Here is a 14862-nt window from a genome sequence, read left to right as displayed (position 1 = left end):
AGTGTATACCGGGCAATGGCACTTAACCAGACCTAGTATGACTAGACCTTTGGTAAATGTCCGAAATATATACTAGGTCTAGTGCCACTTTTGCTATAGCTTAAATATTTAAAAAAAAAATAAACAAAGCGTTTGAATCAATTTTAAACTGATAACGAAATTATTGCTTTAAAATTAAAAAAATAATAATAAAAACTGCTCCGGATAAGAATAATTGAAGTAGTTGCTTTTAACAGCGCATGAGCGGAAAATTTTTTTAAAAAATTATCCAGGTGCATCTAAAAGTGGATGAACATCCCAAGATACCCTTTTAACATTCCCGAATTCTAAATCTGTTCCAAATAGACTTACACTAGTTAGGCAAGTAAAGTTAATCCCTTTCACTTAGTCCAATTATAGAAAAATTAAAAGATATAGAATGTTTAGTTTAATTCAAAGTGTTTTTTTTTCTTGCGTTGCATGAAAATAAAATACTGAATTTGGTACTAAAAAGTTTCTTTTTTTTGTTTATAGTGGCATCTTGTCTGTGATTTGGCATGGCTACCTTCCTTAGCGTTAAGTATTTTCTTCGTTGGAGCATTTATAGGTCAATGGTTGTATATTTTAGTAATGAACAGGTAAGGAAATTCATTATTTTTCATAGATTTCATTTTGTTTAATTATAAATATTTATTTTAAATAATGTAATTCAGATGTATTGTATCGTTACACTGTATTGTAAAAATTCTTACAAATGCTATTGTTATTAAAACAGAAAAGTTCTTAAAGTAAAGAAATTCGCAAAAAACTGTATGATCCCACTGCATGCGGCTTCTTTATTATTCATTAATCTATGTCAAGTTACATTTTAATTAATGATTTGTACCTATCTGTTAAACATTGTAACGATATTTTGTATAATATTATAAAATTTCAATTTCTTGCCACAGATAAACTACACATTTTTTTATCAAAATGTAAATTAGATTTATTCTATTATAGTTTACTACATACGTAAAGTTATATTTTTGTTTATTTTTTTGTATTTAACTAAATAAAACGACAGACTAATTTATTTTAAAAAATAATGTACAAAATTATTGTTATTAATATTGTTGCTTTTTCTTTGTTAATTATTCAGAATGTATGTCAACGTTGGATTTTTGTGTGAAACATCTCTCTTGGTACAATAAAAAGTGTTCATTATTTATTTTTTGAGCAGCTTTTTTTAATGCTTTCAGAAGAAAATTTTTAACTTTTCAATAATTATAGCAATTCATAATATATCTAGTACGCTATATATCTAGTACTACTTTTTTGTATTAATTTTCCTATTTTTGGAACAAAAATGTTATAAAATGTTAACTAAGCTTTAGTGGAGATTTTATGTCTCATAGGTATGGAAAGAGAGTGAGTTTTTTCTTGTTCCTGGCCATCCAGTGCCTTTTTGGTATCGTCACTGCCATCTCTCCCGATTTTGCATATTTTATTGTACTTCGATTCTTTGTTGGCATCTCGTCCTCTGCCGTCATCTCATCCCCTTTTGCTTTGGGTAAGTATAACCTTTTGAATGAGGTGAACCGGGTTCGAATTCCAGTAACGGCTGGTCGAAGCAAATTTCGCATCCGGCTTGCACACACCACAGTGCTGATGCATATCCTCAATGATGGGTTAGATCATGGGTTAGAGTCCCCTTGCGTCAGGCAAACAGCGGGAGTTTTTCGTGGCCTTCTTGTCCATGCAACGCAAATGCTGGTTAGTTCCATCAAGGAGTTCTCCACGAAGGCAAATTTCTCCCTATACTTGATACAGGAGTTCCCTTGTCTTTTGGATTGGGTTCAAAATTGGGATTCTCTTTGATATAAATTGTGGTAGTGTGGCGAGCACTTCTGTTTAATTTAGTTTGGATTAACACTGGGAGTACTTTTTTCATCATTCGACATGACGCCGATTATGTCGTTCTCGGGTGGAAGTCTTCATTTGTCCGATATCGTTATTTTCGATATCGGACAAATGAAGATTATGACAAATGATTCATTTGTCCGATATCGATATTTTCTCGGCTCAAAGACATCGAGTCTGAGCCGAGAAAAACGGAACGAAAACACAAACTACGGTAGTAGTATCATCTAAACGTAAAAAATAAGAATAATTGTTAAAATGGTAAATAAAGAAGTTTCAGTCGTTGTATTCTGTCTTTCATAGTTTATTGATGGAAAAACATGTAAATACCGTTTTATCTTTTGCAACAACGCGTTTTTACAACAAATTCGGACTTATCAAAAACTTAAAGCACAATTTTACCCATTTTGGATTATAATATAATTATACTGTGTTTTAATATTACATAATTTACTTTTAAAGACGTGATTATAAGTTCAAAAAATGAACAAATCCTTGTTAATTTTAACTGGTCCTGATTTGTTTCTAAAATATACGACAAAAGAGTAAAAGTAAAAGGAACAAAATATATGGGCACGATTTGATTGGATACGTGCTTGCTCTTATGATATGTCATTTCCCATAAACGTTATCGCTTTGTCGGAGCCGATAGAAATGCTTTCATATCGGTGAGTGGAAAAGCACGTATGCTTGTGCAATGTATTTTACTAGACCATGACGATAAACGGATCCGTTTTGTCGGTATCGTGTCGCGTAATAAAAGAGCGACCTCATAATGAATCCCCAGACTGTTACGTCATCGAGTGCCTATTAAAGAAGCATTTATGCCACATCAACACTTATATTTAAACAAATTAGATGCATGTAAAAACTGGATTATTCGTCATCACACAATCACCCATATTACCCTTCATCTCAATATGTTATTGTTCAAAAATTGTGTCTGGATTTTAAAAATAACGCCATGATTGTGAATAGAGTCCAAAATTAGATTGGAAGTTTATAATAGTTTATAATAAGAAAATGACTAAAAAAGAAAAAAAATATGTCAACCAATTTATGTCACAGGGTATTTTTTGATCCTAAGTTAATGTTTTCAGTTGTTTTTTTCGATAGATGGCGCTGCGAGTAGTTAACCTGTTCATTTAAAAGACAAAATAAATTGCAAATCTCACCAAAAACGTTCAGAATACTTTTTGATTAATAAAAATCAAGTTTTGATATTTTTGAATTGCCCACCATCAGCTACAAACGCATGTCATACTCGGAAGAATGAAATTTGCATACATTAAAACTACATTGGTAGTTGGGACTTGCAGTGCTATCTGTCAGAAAATTTTCAAACTGAAATGAGGAATGTAATGCTATGTAAATATGTTTGCCGCAAGAATTGTTTAACTTTAGCTATTCTTTGGCAGCAAGTTTCTAAAATTTTGAATTCGAATATACTGCATTTTTACTTTTCAAAATTTTAAGCAATACTTTTTTTAAAAATTTCGAATTTTTTTTTTAGCCCAAGAACTTGTAGGACCGAAGCATAGAAATAAAGTATCAATTCTTGGCCATTCCGCCCAAAGTTCAGGTCTTATATTTTTATCCGTAGCAGCTTTTCTAGTAAGAGATTGGTCTCACATTGCGTTGGTTACGACACTGCCATTTGTCGCATTTTTCTTGTTTTGGTGGTAAGTATTTTACATAATACAAGATTTATTTAAATTTTTAAAACGAATTCAAGTATATAACAATAAAATTTACTGCCAATCAAAAACTTGATGCTTAATAAAGAAAATAACCTATAGAAAAATATAGTTTGTTCATTGAGAAAAAACTAGCTCATCACGAAGTTATGAATAAAATGAAAGAAGAAATAAACGGTAGGATGGTGACGTATGGCTGCTTCCGGGCAATGACTACACAGTTGAAGATAAGTGGCGAGTCCAGCAGAAAATTCTTCCACGCCTTCTATGACCTCCATATGTTCGAAAATTTAAGAAAACAGCCGAAATTTTTTTGGATCCATCGTTTAATTGAAAAACTTTCTTCACAATATCATCTTATCAGGAAACACTAGTGCCTTCAGATTAATATCATCTTGGGTTTCGAAGGAGACACGTGATTCCTTCTCTACACACTGTCGTTAAAAATAACTATTTCCAATTATATGTACTTTATTCGGATTACCTAAACAGCATAAATGCAAGGATAGGCTAAAAAGAACAATTGAAATATAGAAAAATAACATTTACTTTCTGAACATGTGGTGGTGGAAATCAGATCTTAAAGAAAAACTGCTCACTTCTCTCTAACAGAGTCAATGACGGAATGCGTGCGTCCATCCGGGCAACTGGCTCGGTAAGGCTAATGGTTACAGTTAATAAGCTATAGGTGCAAGGCACAATCATAAAAGTAATATTAGATATTTTGTCAAAGGTCAAAAGGTTGAAAACTGCGGGTATTGTGATGGTATCGCAGAAGATTTATGATAATATACAGCTTGATGATTTGACCAAGTTAATTTGTTAAATTCTTTTTCTAAAATAATATGCTTTAATATTGTTTAAAGAAATTTAAAGCATAAGATCTTTTAAAATACTAAAGTGTATTTCTTAATTATTAGATAGGTAAATACTAGAATTTATCAGGAAAAAGAAAGATTTAAACCTATCCAAATATGTTTTAAACAGTAATAAGGTGAATAGCAAGGTATATTAAATTTATTTATAAAAGTCAAGTTACTCAGTATTTTTAAATAAGTTACTTTGCATGGAAATACATCGAAAATTTCTATTTTATTTTAATATTTCTTTGAAAATACGAAATTAATTCATGTGCAAATTTTCTGAATTTAATTAAAAGGAGCAGGTGTTTATGAAGAATTAATTGAAACGTGAAAGAGTTTAACTTATTTGATTTTTATAATTCAGGTGAAAAATATTGATTTTTTGTTAATAGTTGAAAATATGGCAAGCAGTTTCAGAAAGGGAAATAATTTTGTCTACTCAGAAATGCTAACTATATTTTGCAACCAAACTGTATCATAACCAGTTACCGTTCGTATCATGACCAAACTAGAATAATTAAGCGTAATAATATATTTGTTCGAGATTGAAGAAATTTTTAGTTTAAGTTTACGAAATAACATTATCGTATATTTTGCAATTCTATTAAGTACATTGTCTTCTGATAAATAATCACGCTGGGAAAAGTTTTTGCCATAACTCTTGCAAAACAAAGCAAAAATCATTTCAAATGAAAAATAGTTTAGGATTATGGTTTGCAAAATAGTTCTATACATTGGGCTCTGTAATGGTGACTCTTATTTTTTGAGTTTCTTAGAACCCTTGTCAAAAATGAATACAAATTTATGAGTACACATTTTAGGAGTCCTATTAGTACACAATCTATAAACAAGGAAAAATCTTAACACAGTTGGCGAATTATTTCTGAGGTAGGTAGGGCTTAAATAATCAAAGCCTTATTTATTGCCGGGGGGGAAAGTTGGAAGGGGATTATTAGAAACTCCTCGTTTTATGTGTCATTCTAACTGATTTTAGATTCTTTTAATATTGCTTTCTTCAACAGCGATTCGACATATTTCGGTAAAATTTCAGTTTTTCCAAGCTTAAATACTAATTTTGAGCCTTTAATGTAAATATATATTTTCATCCTTTTTAAGGGTGGTGTTTATGGAACACCCTCATGATCCAAAAATAAGCATGTAAGTTATGCTTTCAATTTAGATTTAGGTAAGAAGTACTATAACTAAAGTACTGCATAGAATAGCGCTCAATATATAGCGCTGATATTAAATAAAACTATAAATTGCCTGAATATTAGTTTAATAAGCAATTAGATGTTACTAATAATGATCAGAACTATTTAGTTGCCATATGCCTTACCCACCAAAATTTTAAGGTTTACGCAAAATATTTTTCTAGTTGTAATGAACTAAAGCTGAAATTTTTTAAACAATTAAGATTTTTGTAAAACTGTTATCAAACGTTGTATCATAGACATTTGTCAATTCGATATATCAGTCTGAATTATTTATATAAAGTGGAGTTATAATTTTTTAATGCCAAAGTATTAAAATGTTAATGAACTTCCTGAACTACATTTTCTACCACTAGAAAAAATAGCTTCTGAAACTACGGAAATTACATTGTTGTTGGAGGGTATGTGCATGTACTAACAACTGAACTTACTTAAACTAAGAGAAAAACAAATATTATATTAGTACTTTATGGAATTATTACTTTTATTCATATAACCAGTGATTCCACTTTATTTTTGAAATTAATTATACCTCCAAAAACCTGTATTGGGACTCTGAAGCTATTTTACCCCTATACTTATAAATTTATCACTATACATTATAACCCATGCTGTTCTAAGCGTACTACTATACTTATAATTCCCAATACTCCTAAAAAGCAATCTGTTTAGAATAAATCAATTTAGCTGCCAATTGGCACTTGTATGTCTCCTTCCACCGTGGGAATGTAAATAAAACGCCTAGAAATCGTTGCGTATGGTTCTTGTGCTATTATTTATATGTTTTTTTGAACATGTGCAATAATCCAGCAGTTGGTCAGGGTATTTCCAGAGTCACCTGATTGGTTGAAGGAAAGAGGCCGGTATGAAGAAGTCAGCAGGATATTTGAAGTCATAGCACAAGCGAACGGGAGAGAGCTAACTCCTGAATACATCATCAACATGAAGGTATTTATCTATTTTTAAATATTACACTTTCACAAGAATAACAAGCAATCATTCTAACTATTTATACTACTATTTCACTGTTAATTAATATATATCTTAAAATATTTAAATAATCACGAAAACATAACATTTAACTTATTTATACACATTCGAAATCCAGCTATCCTCTTTGGTGCCAAAATTGCAAATGTATAATAAAAAATTCTGCCATCGGCCACAACTCATATGCTGATATTTTTTCTCGTTTTATTAAACTAGAAGTATTTTTGTTATGTCAAAACCCAAATGAGCATTGGCGTAAATCTTTGTCTTTAAAATTCATTGAATTAAAATCAGGTGAATAAGGCGGCCATTCTTGTAGTATTATTGTGGTCTGCACCGTTTTAGTGCCTTTAGCTCCATGTGCTTAAGAAGCACAATTGTTAACACATTTTCAACTTTCATTCCACATAAAAATGAATTCGATTTGCTTTTGCACGCATATCCGGGATTTTTAAGCTTGAATTAATGCATAACATAAAAAATTATAAATTTGGTGACTTATAAAACCATTTGGTTTCTATACATAGTTCAAATTATTTCTTGCCACCTAGTAAACTTTAACTTCCTTTACATTTTTCGAAATAAAATGCAAAAAGACTTTAAATTATGTACATTTTTTTGCCTACTTATAAATTAGAAATGAAATGCTTATATAATTGAACATTTTAACTATACTTTAACTCTTCTTTAAACTACACGTTGGGTAATTAATACCATTATCTTTAAGTTTATCGTTTGTTTTTTTTGAAAAAATAAACTAGCAATTAATACTTACATATGATTTAGTATTTCTTAGTTATTTACATTACTTATTTATTGAAATAGATTTTTATATGAGTTATGTGTAAAAAAATCTTTTCTCATACAAAGAATCATTTTTCATTTTTTAACTTTATAACTCACAGTGTAATAAGAGCAAAAAAAAAAGTTTGATTTTGTTTTTAAAAAAGTTGATAGCCAACAAGTTTAAGTTTCAGACGTTAAACAACGTTGATTATTTTCTTATAAGGATAGGCAAAATATGTATAATACTTAAAAATTCAATAACTTGCGTGAAGTCTTTTTTTTTAGTTGACTTTATGTTCAGATTAAATTGGAATGACTTCTTTTTGACTAATTTAGTCAATTTCTTTATAATTAGACGGCTCCATTAGAAATTTGTTTTTCGCTTAATTCACGTTAGTGGTAACCTACCACTTTATACTTTTCACCAATCTGCGTACAGTTATTCAAAATAAAAACTTAAAGAATTTTCTGAATAACATCGATTTATTACAAAATAAACCATATCTTTTTTTTAATACTTGTAGAGAAGGTTCAGGATAGAAAGGTCTATGTTGGAAGAAAGACGAAAAAATAAGAGGCATGTCCCATACACGATATGGGATTTGTTTCGTGGGTCCAACACCAGCAAGAAAACCACTGCCATTATTTTTATATGGTAAGGAAATCTAGTTTATTTTTATTTCTAATGCTAGTTTTATGCTTTTTGAAAGCATGATAATTTAACTGAAATAAATTAATTTATTTTATAATTGAAAAAAAAAATTAATAATTGTGTAAAAAGCGAAAATAAGATATCCTTAGCATATGTATTTTCATTTAGACCTGCACTGTGTTTCTTCTAAGCTTACTTAAAATTACATTCCAAAATATATATTTTTGACGAATAGAATATATGCCTTAAAATCTCACACACATTTACACGCATGCGTCAACTCAGCTTTCTTCAAATCAAAACGAATAGAAATTTATTAAACTCTGTTAAATCTATGTTTAATATTAAATTCACCGAATCTATGTACCAAATCAATGTACCAAACATATATATCAATTTCACTAAACTAATACAAAATATAAATATCTAGAATAAAACATAAGCATAAAAATCTACACCAATATAAAAAAAATAATTACTTAGAATCTATTACATGCCTAACCAAAATGTAAAACGAGATAAGAAATCGTATTACATTCGAAATGAATCTAAAAAATTTCATCTGATGAATTCAATTTTGATTTCTCATTAAAACAGGTACAACATATCAAATTTAAATTAAACGTTTTGTTTAAAAGTATGCTAAATATTTATAAAAAGTAATAATTTTAATTTAAGCTTAGTACCCTATTTGTATTACGAGGACGTAATTATAAAGCCTTATCTGTTTCACTTTCTCATACACAAGGAAATTAGAATTTGAAAAGCATAAAAATAATTCTTCTAAATAGGTGACTCACATAGAAAGACAATTGTAATTTATCTATAATCTAGATTATGTCACATAAAAGTTTTCTAAATTGAATTGAATATTGATATTTCAAAAACACGGTCTACTATCAGAGAGGTTATAAGCTTTCTCTTGCAGACTGCAAAAAGTAATTGCCACCAATTTTAGTGTTGAGGCAAACTAATGTTATTACAGTGCATTTTTATTTACCTTTTAGCTGTTATAGTTTTATTTATTTATTTATGTTTGTGTGCGTTTGTTTATGCATCATTTTTCTTAAGTTTTTCGTAAGAATATCAGCATGATTCAAAAATGTTAAACCAAAAGGCAGAAAAAATACATGCATCATTTACAGTTAAATAACATCCGGCAAATTATTTTAAGTTCTGAATTTAAAATGATGTTTGTTTTGCAGCCCATGGAATATGATTTTTAGTTCTATCCCTAAGGTAATTTTAAATTAACTCTTTTTTTTAAAAAAGGAAAACTGGTGCAAAGAATAAAATATTTCGTTAGCGCAGAAGTAAAAGGCGCATTTTGCTGTCTTGTTTTCACAAATCGCACTGTTCAGATATTTTATCTTTTAAAAGCTTTTTACTTATATCTCCTTTTCATTTTCTGTTGCATCTTTAGTTACTTTTTTTTCTGTTTCCGATTAGTTTGTTTTTAAGTTGATATATTTTACGAATGTGTAATAATTCACGTTACAGGATATAATTATTCTGCACAGTGGCGTACGCAAGGGAGGGGCTTAAACACCCCCCTTGAGCTCAAACAAAATGGCAAAAATAAAATTTTAGTAGAAATTATGCGAGCTATTATTTTTTAAGACTATATATTTTTATTAACCTTATGCCTACTTTTTTTTTCTCACGGTATTTCTCAGAATACTGAAAAAACATTTACTATAATAGGGTTGTACTTTTGAAACCAAATTCACGTGATACTGTTATGAACTGGTTCCTTTCTGTCCTGCCAGTAGAGTTTTCGAGACTGGCTGTCATTCGCGAGATCTTTATGCTATGATTCTGGAATCCTAGACGTTCTGTCGTCTTTGAGACAATTCGAGAATTTTGGAGACGCGGTGAAAAATTATATAAAAGGGGGAACGGAGTACAGTGGAGTTAGTTAGTCAGACTAAGAGTTATCTCTGCCGCTTGTCTTTCGGAGCTTGTCGTTAAATCTGTTTTGTTTTGTCTTAACAAAAAGTTCATTCAATCGCCGAACCCGTCGTCGACAGTATTTCGACTAGTGAAGAAATCAGTTACAATACCAGAGATACTGTGCTCGTTGAAGTTATTCATTCCAGCTCGAAACTTTGAGATCGTAACATAGCGGATATTTCTGTGCCAATATATGCATATATTTGCTGTTCTTGGATCTTTAGGATTTAACAATTTTTAACACAAGAATTTTGCAATTTTTGATTATTTTGAGAAAAAATCACGATCTGAAATTAGTGAGGTGACAGCATCTAGTACCAATGTAAGTTTTTCTGTTGTACAGAAATGTGATACTTCCGTTGAAGAAAATGTTTCTAGCATAACAAAATCTGATGAATGTGAAAGTGGCCCTCAAAGTGTTACTTTCCACCCATATGACATTAAACTTTTTTCAGAAAATATGATATTATATTCTTAAACTTAAAAAATCAAATCAAAATTTAACTAAACAATGTTGTCTAAATAAAAAGTCAAAACTGTCTAGCTGTCTAAATTAGGGAAATAATAGTGCTTTACAACAGATTCGAATTTCTTTTAGTAGTTTCGGAAAATTATGAACACCCCCCTTGAAAAAATTCTGCGTACGCCACTGATTCTGCATAGAAAGTAAAGTCGACGGATTTTGAATAGAGTATGATATAGCAGTTTTCTTAGAATAAAAATATAGCTCAGTAACGTTTTGAAATATTCTGACTTATGAAATAAAGGTAAAATAAATTTGTAGCCAGAAAGAGTTTTGAACCTACGACGTTATGATTGAAAGTAAGTCGAATATGTTTCCTAGATGTCAAAACGAAACTGAGCGTAATGCAATTCCTATTCTTATTTAATGCAGGGTAAACTATTTTCTTCTCTAAATTTCTTGGAAACTGTGAGTGGACAATTAAAAAAGTAATACAGTTAAATTAAATATTTTAAAATCAGAAAAAAAGCTTTAGAAATTTTACGATACAATATTTTATATCCTTTTAAAAAACAAACATTTAAATGTTTAAAATTTTATTAGGTTCAGAAAGATGCCAATGCCTAAACTATTCTTAATAGCTCATTTCGAACAGATAATAACATAATTTACCCATTTAAAAGACATTAAAGATTTAAAATATGCTTAATAACTTGTATGGAATAAATGACAAAATTATAATTACATTAGCTTTAAGAAATTGCACTACACTTTAGAAATACATAAAACAACAACAACAACAAAAAAATGTAAAAAAACTTCTATTATATGGCTTTTATAATTTTTCCTTGTTAAAATCCTCATTATTACTCAGCTTAAAAATTGCATCTAAAATTTGAAATTGCCTTTGATAATTACTGTTGCATACTAAATATGACATCAGCTCATTTAGATAAGTACTTGAAAATCATAATTTTCAAGTACTTTCAACTTATATATTAATACTGACGGATAATGAAAAAAAATGTTGTTTCTTCATGTTAAAAAATCCTTTTTTAATGTCTGTAAGTGACACATTTTTGTTATTGTCATTTTTAGACAGTTTGCTGTTAATAACAAATCTAACATTTATTAATATGCTTACATTTATTAATATTCTTACATTCATTTTAGCATGCATAATATTTCAAATGCTCCGCGATTTTAAAAAATAAAGAGGAAAAAAAAATTTCATCGATGTTTTCAGTTGATTAAAAATATTTGTTAAAGCAATTGCTGTTCAGAAAATTCGATTGAATTTCAAATTACAAATTATCATAATAAATCATATGCTATTTTAAATAGATATACTTCTAGACTACTACTAAATTATTTTATTTTTACTTCTTAACGTTATAATACATATTTTCTATTGAATTCTTTGTACTTGAACATGTAGTATCGAAGAAAATCATTTCCCCTATGTATCAGTATAAAAGCATACTAATTATAGAAGTTCCATGAACAATTTTTTATCAAACAGTACTTCTAAGTAATTTCACTTATTAACGACACGGTTCATTTATTCCTTTTTACAAATGATATTCGGCACTCTATATTCATCACCGATCTCAATAAGCCCCGTACAAATTCTCGAACCAGGTAATTCTTTCGAGATGGAACGAAATAATGATGCTCATTTAATATGGAATTTTCGTTTCATATTAGCATATTTTCCCCCATTACATAACTCACCGAAACAAATGGGGAAAAAGAATTTAATTTTGAATGCTTTCTTCTTTTCATATTCGAAGGACAAAGATTCGCAATGTTTAATGACAAAGATACCATTTTGTTCCGTTCTTAAGTTCGAATTCCTTGTTGGAAGTTTAATGAGGGAGGGATGATTTCCTGACAGATAACACAACCGAAGGATGAAATTCGATTTTATTATAGTGACCTCTTTGTCTTTAACTCCGCACATAACTCATGAAAGATTTGTAAGTGGCATTCAGTCATTGAATTCATCGGGGGCCATCTTTTCCAATTTGTGTCAAATCTTTCAAATCGCTCTGTTCTATAGACGGCGAGAAAGGTTCTTTTGACAGATGCTTCCTCCGGAGGAAAATCTATGGAAATCGTTCATCATTTATGATTACCTTTATCCCAATTATAGATTTCAACAACTGCAATCATTCTTTTTTTCCTTTTGAAAATAATCCGATGGCTAGTTGAAAAGGCAAACCTTTTAGAATAAAAGTTCCAGGATCTCGGCATTAAAGTAAAGTCTATCGGTATAAAACTAATTTGTAAATTGAAAGATTTATATCGATTGAAATTGCTATAACATTTTTAATGTTTTGTTTTAAAATAACGGATGAATTTTCAAACGATGTGTTTAGTTTCCGATCAAACCACGAGATCTAAAATGTGAAACGAAATTCTTCCTGGACTTTTTGGTGGCCATGGGGAACATATGGGCAACGGATCTTAAGTTCCTACGAGTAAGCTAAAAGTAAAAAAAAAATGGTTTTTGAATAAAAGAAAACACAGCCAATTATGTGTTTAAGAATGAATGTATGTTTAGTTTTCGATCAACGATTTGTTTGTCTTAATAGACAGTGATACTCATTTTCAAGGGTTACTTTCTGTTGTCAACTCGACTGACCCCCAACATTCAATTTACTTTGAACGCGGAAATTATTTTTAACTTTACCCTTTTTGATGTTCTTGTAACTAAATACCCTGATCATTTTTCACCTCCGTTTATCGTAAACATTTTGCCATCTCTTTGTCCCCTCATGTTTATTCTAATCACCCTAATTATCTGAGAATTTCTGCATTTGATACTTTTGTTTTCAGCTCACTTAACCTTTACTCGGATTCTACTTCTTTTAACTCGGAACTTAACTTCCTTCGCTCGATTGCTGCTACCTGTGAATTCAACCATTCCATAGCTGTTTCAGATCTTGCTAAACTCACTAGACCCTAACACCCCTCTTCGTCTAACCCTGACAATGAATTTGATACTTCACTTTTTTTTCCTCCAATTAACGATAAAATTGCTAAAACCATTTGCCGCTTCGATTTTAAAGACATTTTAGGCCTGTTAAAATTAAATTTGAGTCTCTTAAAAATTCTCTCAGTGTAAAAAATCGCAGGAATATTTATCACATACACTCTGCGACCTTGACTTTTTAGGGAAAACCAGACTTGATTTAAAAGCTAGCCTTAAGGAACGCGATAGATACCCGTTATCAGGAATTCGATAAATCTTCGATTGCAGCATATCGTTGGAATCTTGGGCTTAAGTATATTTTTTTACCATGGGATAATTATTTCAATCTCAGTCACATTAGCTTCTCATACCCTTGAATCTTGCTTCATTCACATAAATGCTAATTCCCAAGTTAACGGCATTAGTTCGTCACCACATGCATAAAAATGTATTTTACCCTAATTTGCCCTTCTCGACAACAGCGGTTATTCTTGTTCTGTTTTTTCATCTTAGTTTTTTTTTCACTCACAGCTACGACGGTTTTTCTAGTTTTGTTCTTTACCTTTATTTTCCATTTCTATGGGCGACATAACGCTTTTAAACTTCAAATGACTTTTGCTTCTTCACATCATTTTGCTTCTTCTCATATGTCTTGAAAACGGGCGACTATTTTTAATCGCTTGAAACATATAAACTTTTATTTCCATCTGCATACCTTTAAAGCCAATAAAGTTTTTTTTTAATGAAATGACTCTATAAGGTTATAAAGTAAGTAATCAGAAGTTGAATTCAAAAAATGTTTTCTTTCTCAACAAAATTAATTTATTTCAATAAGCCACCTATGTTTTTAAAATTAAATCACCAAAATTGATTAAAAAAATTTATTAATTTATAAGCACTTTTCAGTCATCAATATCCTCAAGATTTTTTTAGCAAGTAATGAAAATAGATGTTTAAACCTTATTTTACAATAATCTTCTAGACCTAACTATTTCGCGTATACACAAACATATGTGTAAAAAAAAAAATACCGTATTGATTTCAGACTGGTGCAGCATTGCTGAACTTATCTTCTAATGAACCACTTATCGGAATTCCAAAACCTAATTTCCATTGATCGTATCGCGTCTACTTGAATGGCAGAAACAGTAGGGATCTCTTCAATATCTCATTAATTGCAAATAAAGTGCCTTTTAAGCAGACGGATACATGTACGCATTTAAGCAGATTGTATTTTAATGGGACTCCGTTATTGATGTTTTGGAAGATAAAGCTGGTTTAACCCAGATTTCTTTTTCATTACTGTTTGCAAATGGATTGGGTAATTGCTTAAAGTGTTTAACTGATACGTGATTTGTGTTTACCGAAAATATGCTGAGAAGTATA

General features: G+C 30.0%; 1 protein-coding gene across 1 annotated transcript in view; it reads left to right on the top strand.

The window, feature by feature from the left end:
- LOC107436603 (beta-alanine transporter) overlaps window positions 1–14862 on the top strand; it is a 159710-nt gene that overhangs the window by 118867 nt on the left and 25981 nt on the right. Inside the window, exons 2-6 of the mRNA XM_071179363.1 lie at window positions 514–617; window positions 1377–1531; window positions 3395–3563; window positions 6477–6603; window positions 7956–8086. Coding sequence (XP_071035464.1) covers window positions 514–617; window positions 1377–1531; window positions 3395–3563; window positions 6477–6603; window positions 7956–8086 — 686 coding nt within the window. The remainder of the gene's footprint in view (window positions 1–513; window positions 618–1376; window positions 1532–3394; window positions 3564–6476; window positions 6604–7955; window positions 8087–14862) is intronic.

This window comes from Parasteatoda tepidariorum, chromosome 4 (assembly GCF_043381705.1).
Source record: "Parasteatoda tepidariorum isolate YZ-2023 chromosome 4, CAS_Ptep_4.0, whole genome shotgun sequence".
NCBI classification, from domain to species: Eukaryota; Metazoa; Arthropoda; class Arachnida; order Araneae; family Theridiidae; genus Parasteatoda; species Parasteatoda tepidariorum.
Note: the sequence above shows the minus strand (reverse complement) of the source record. Positions and strands in the feature narration are given on the sequence as shown.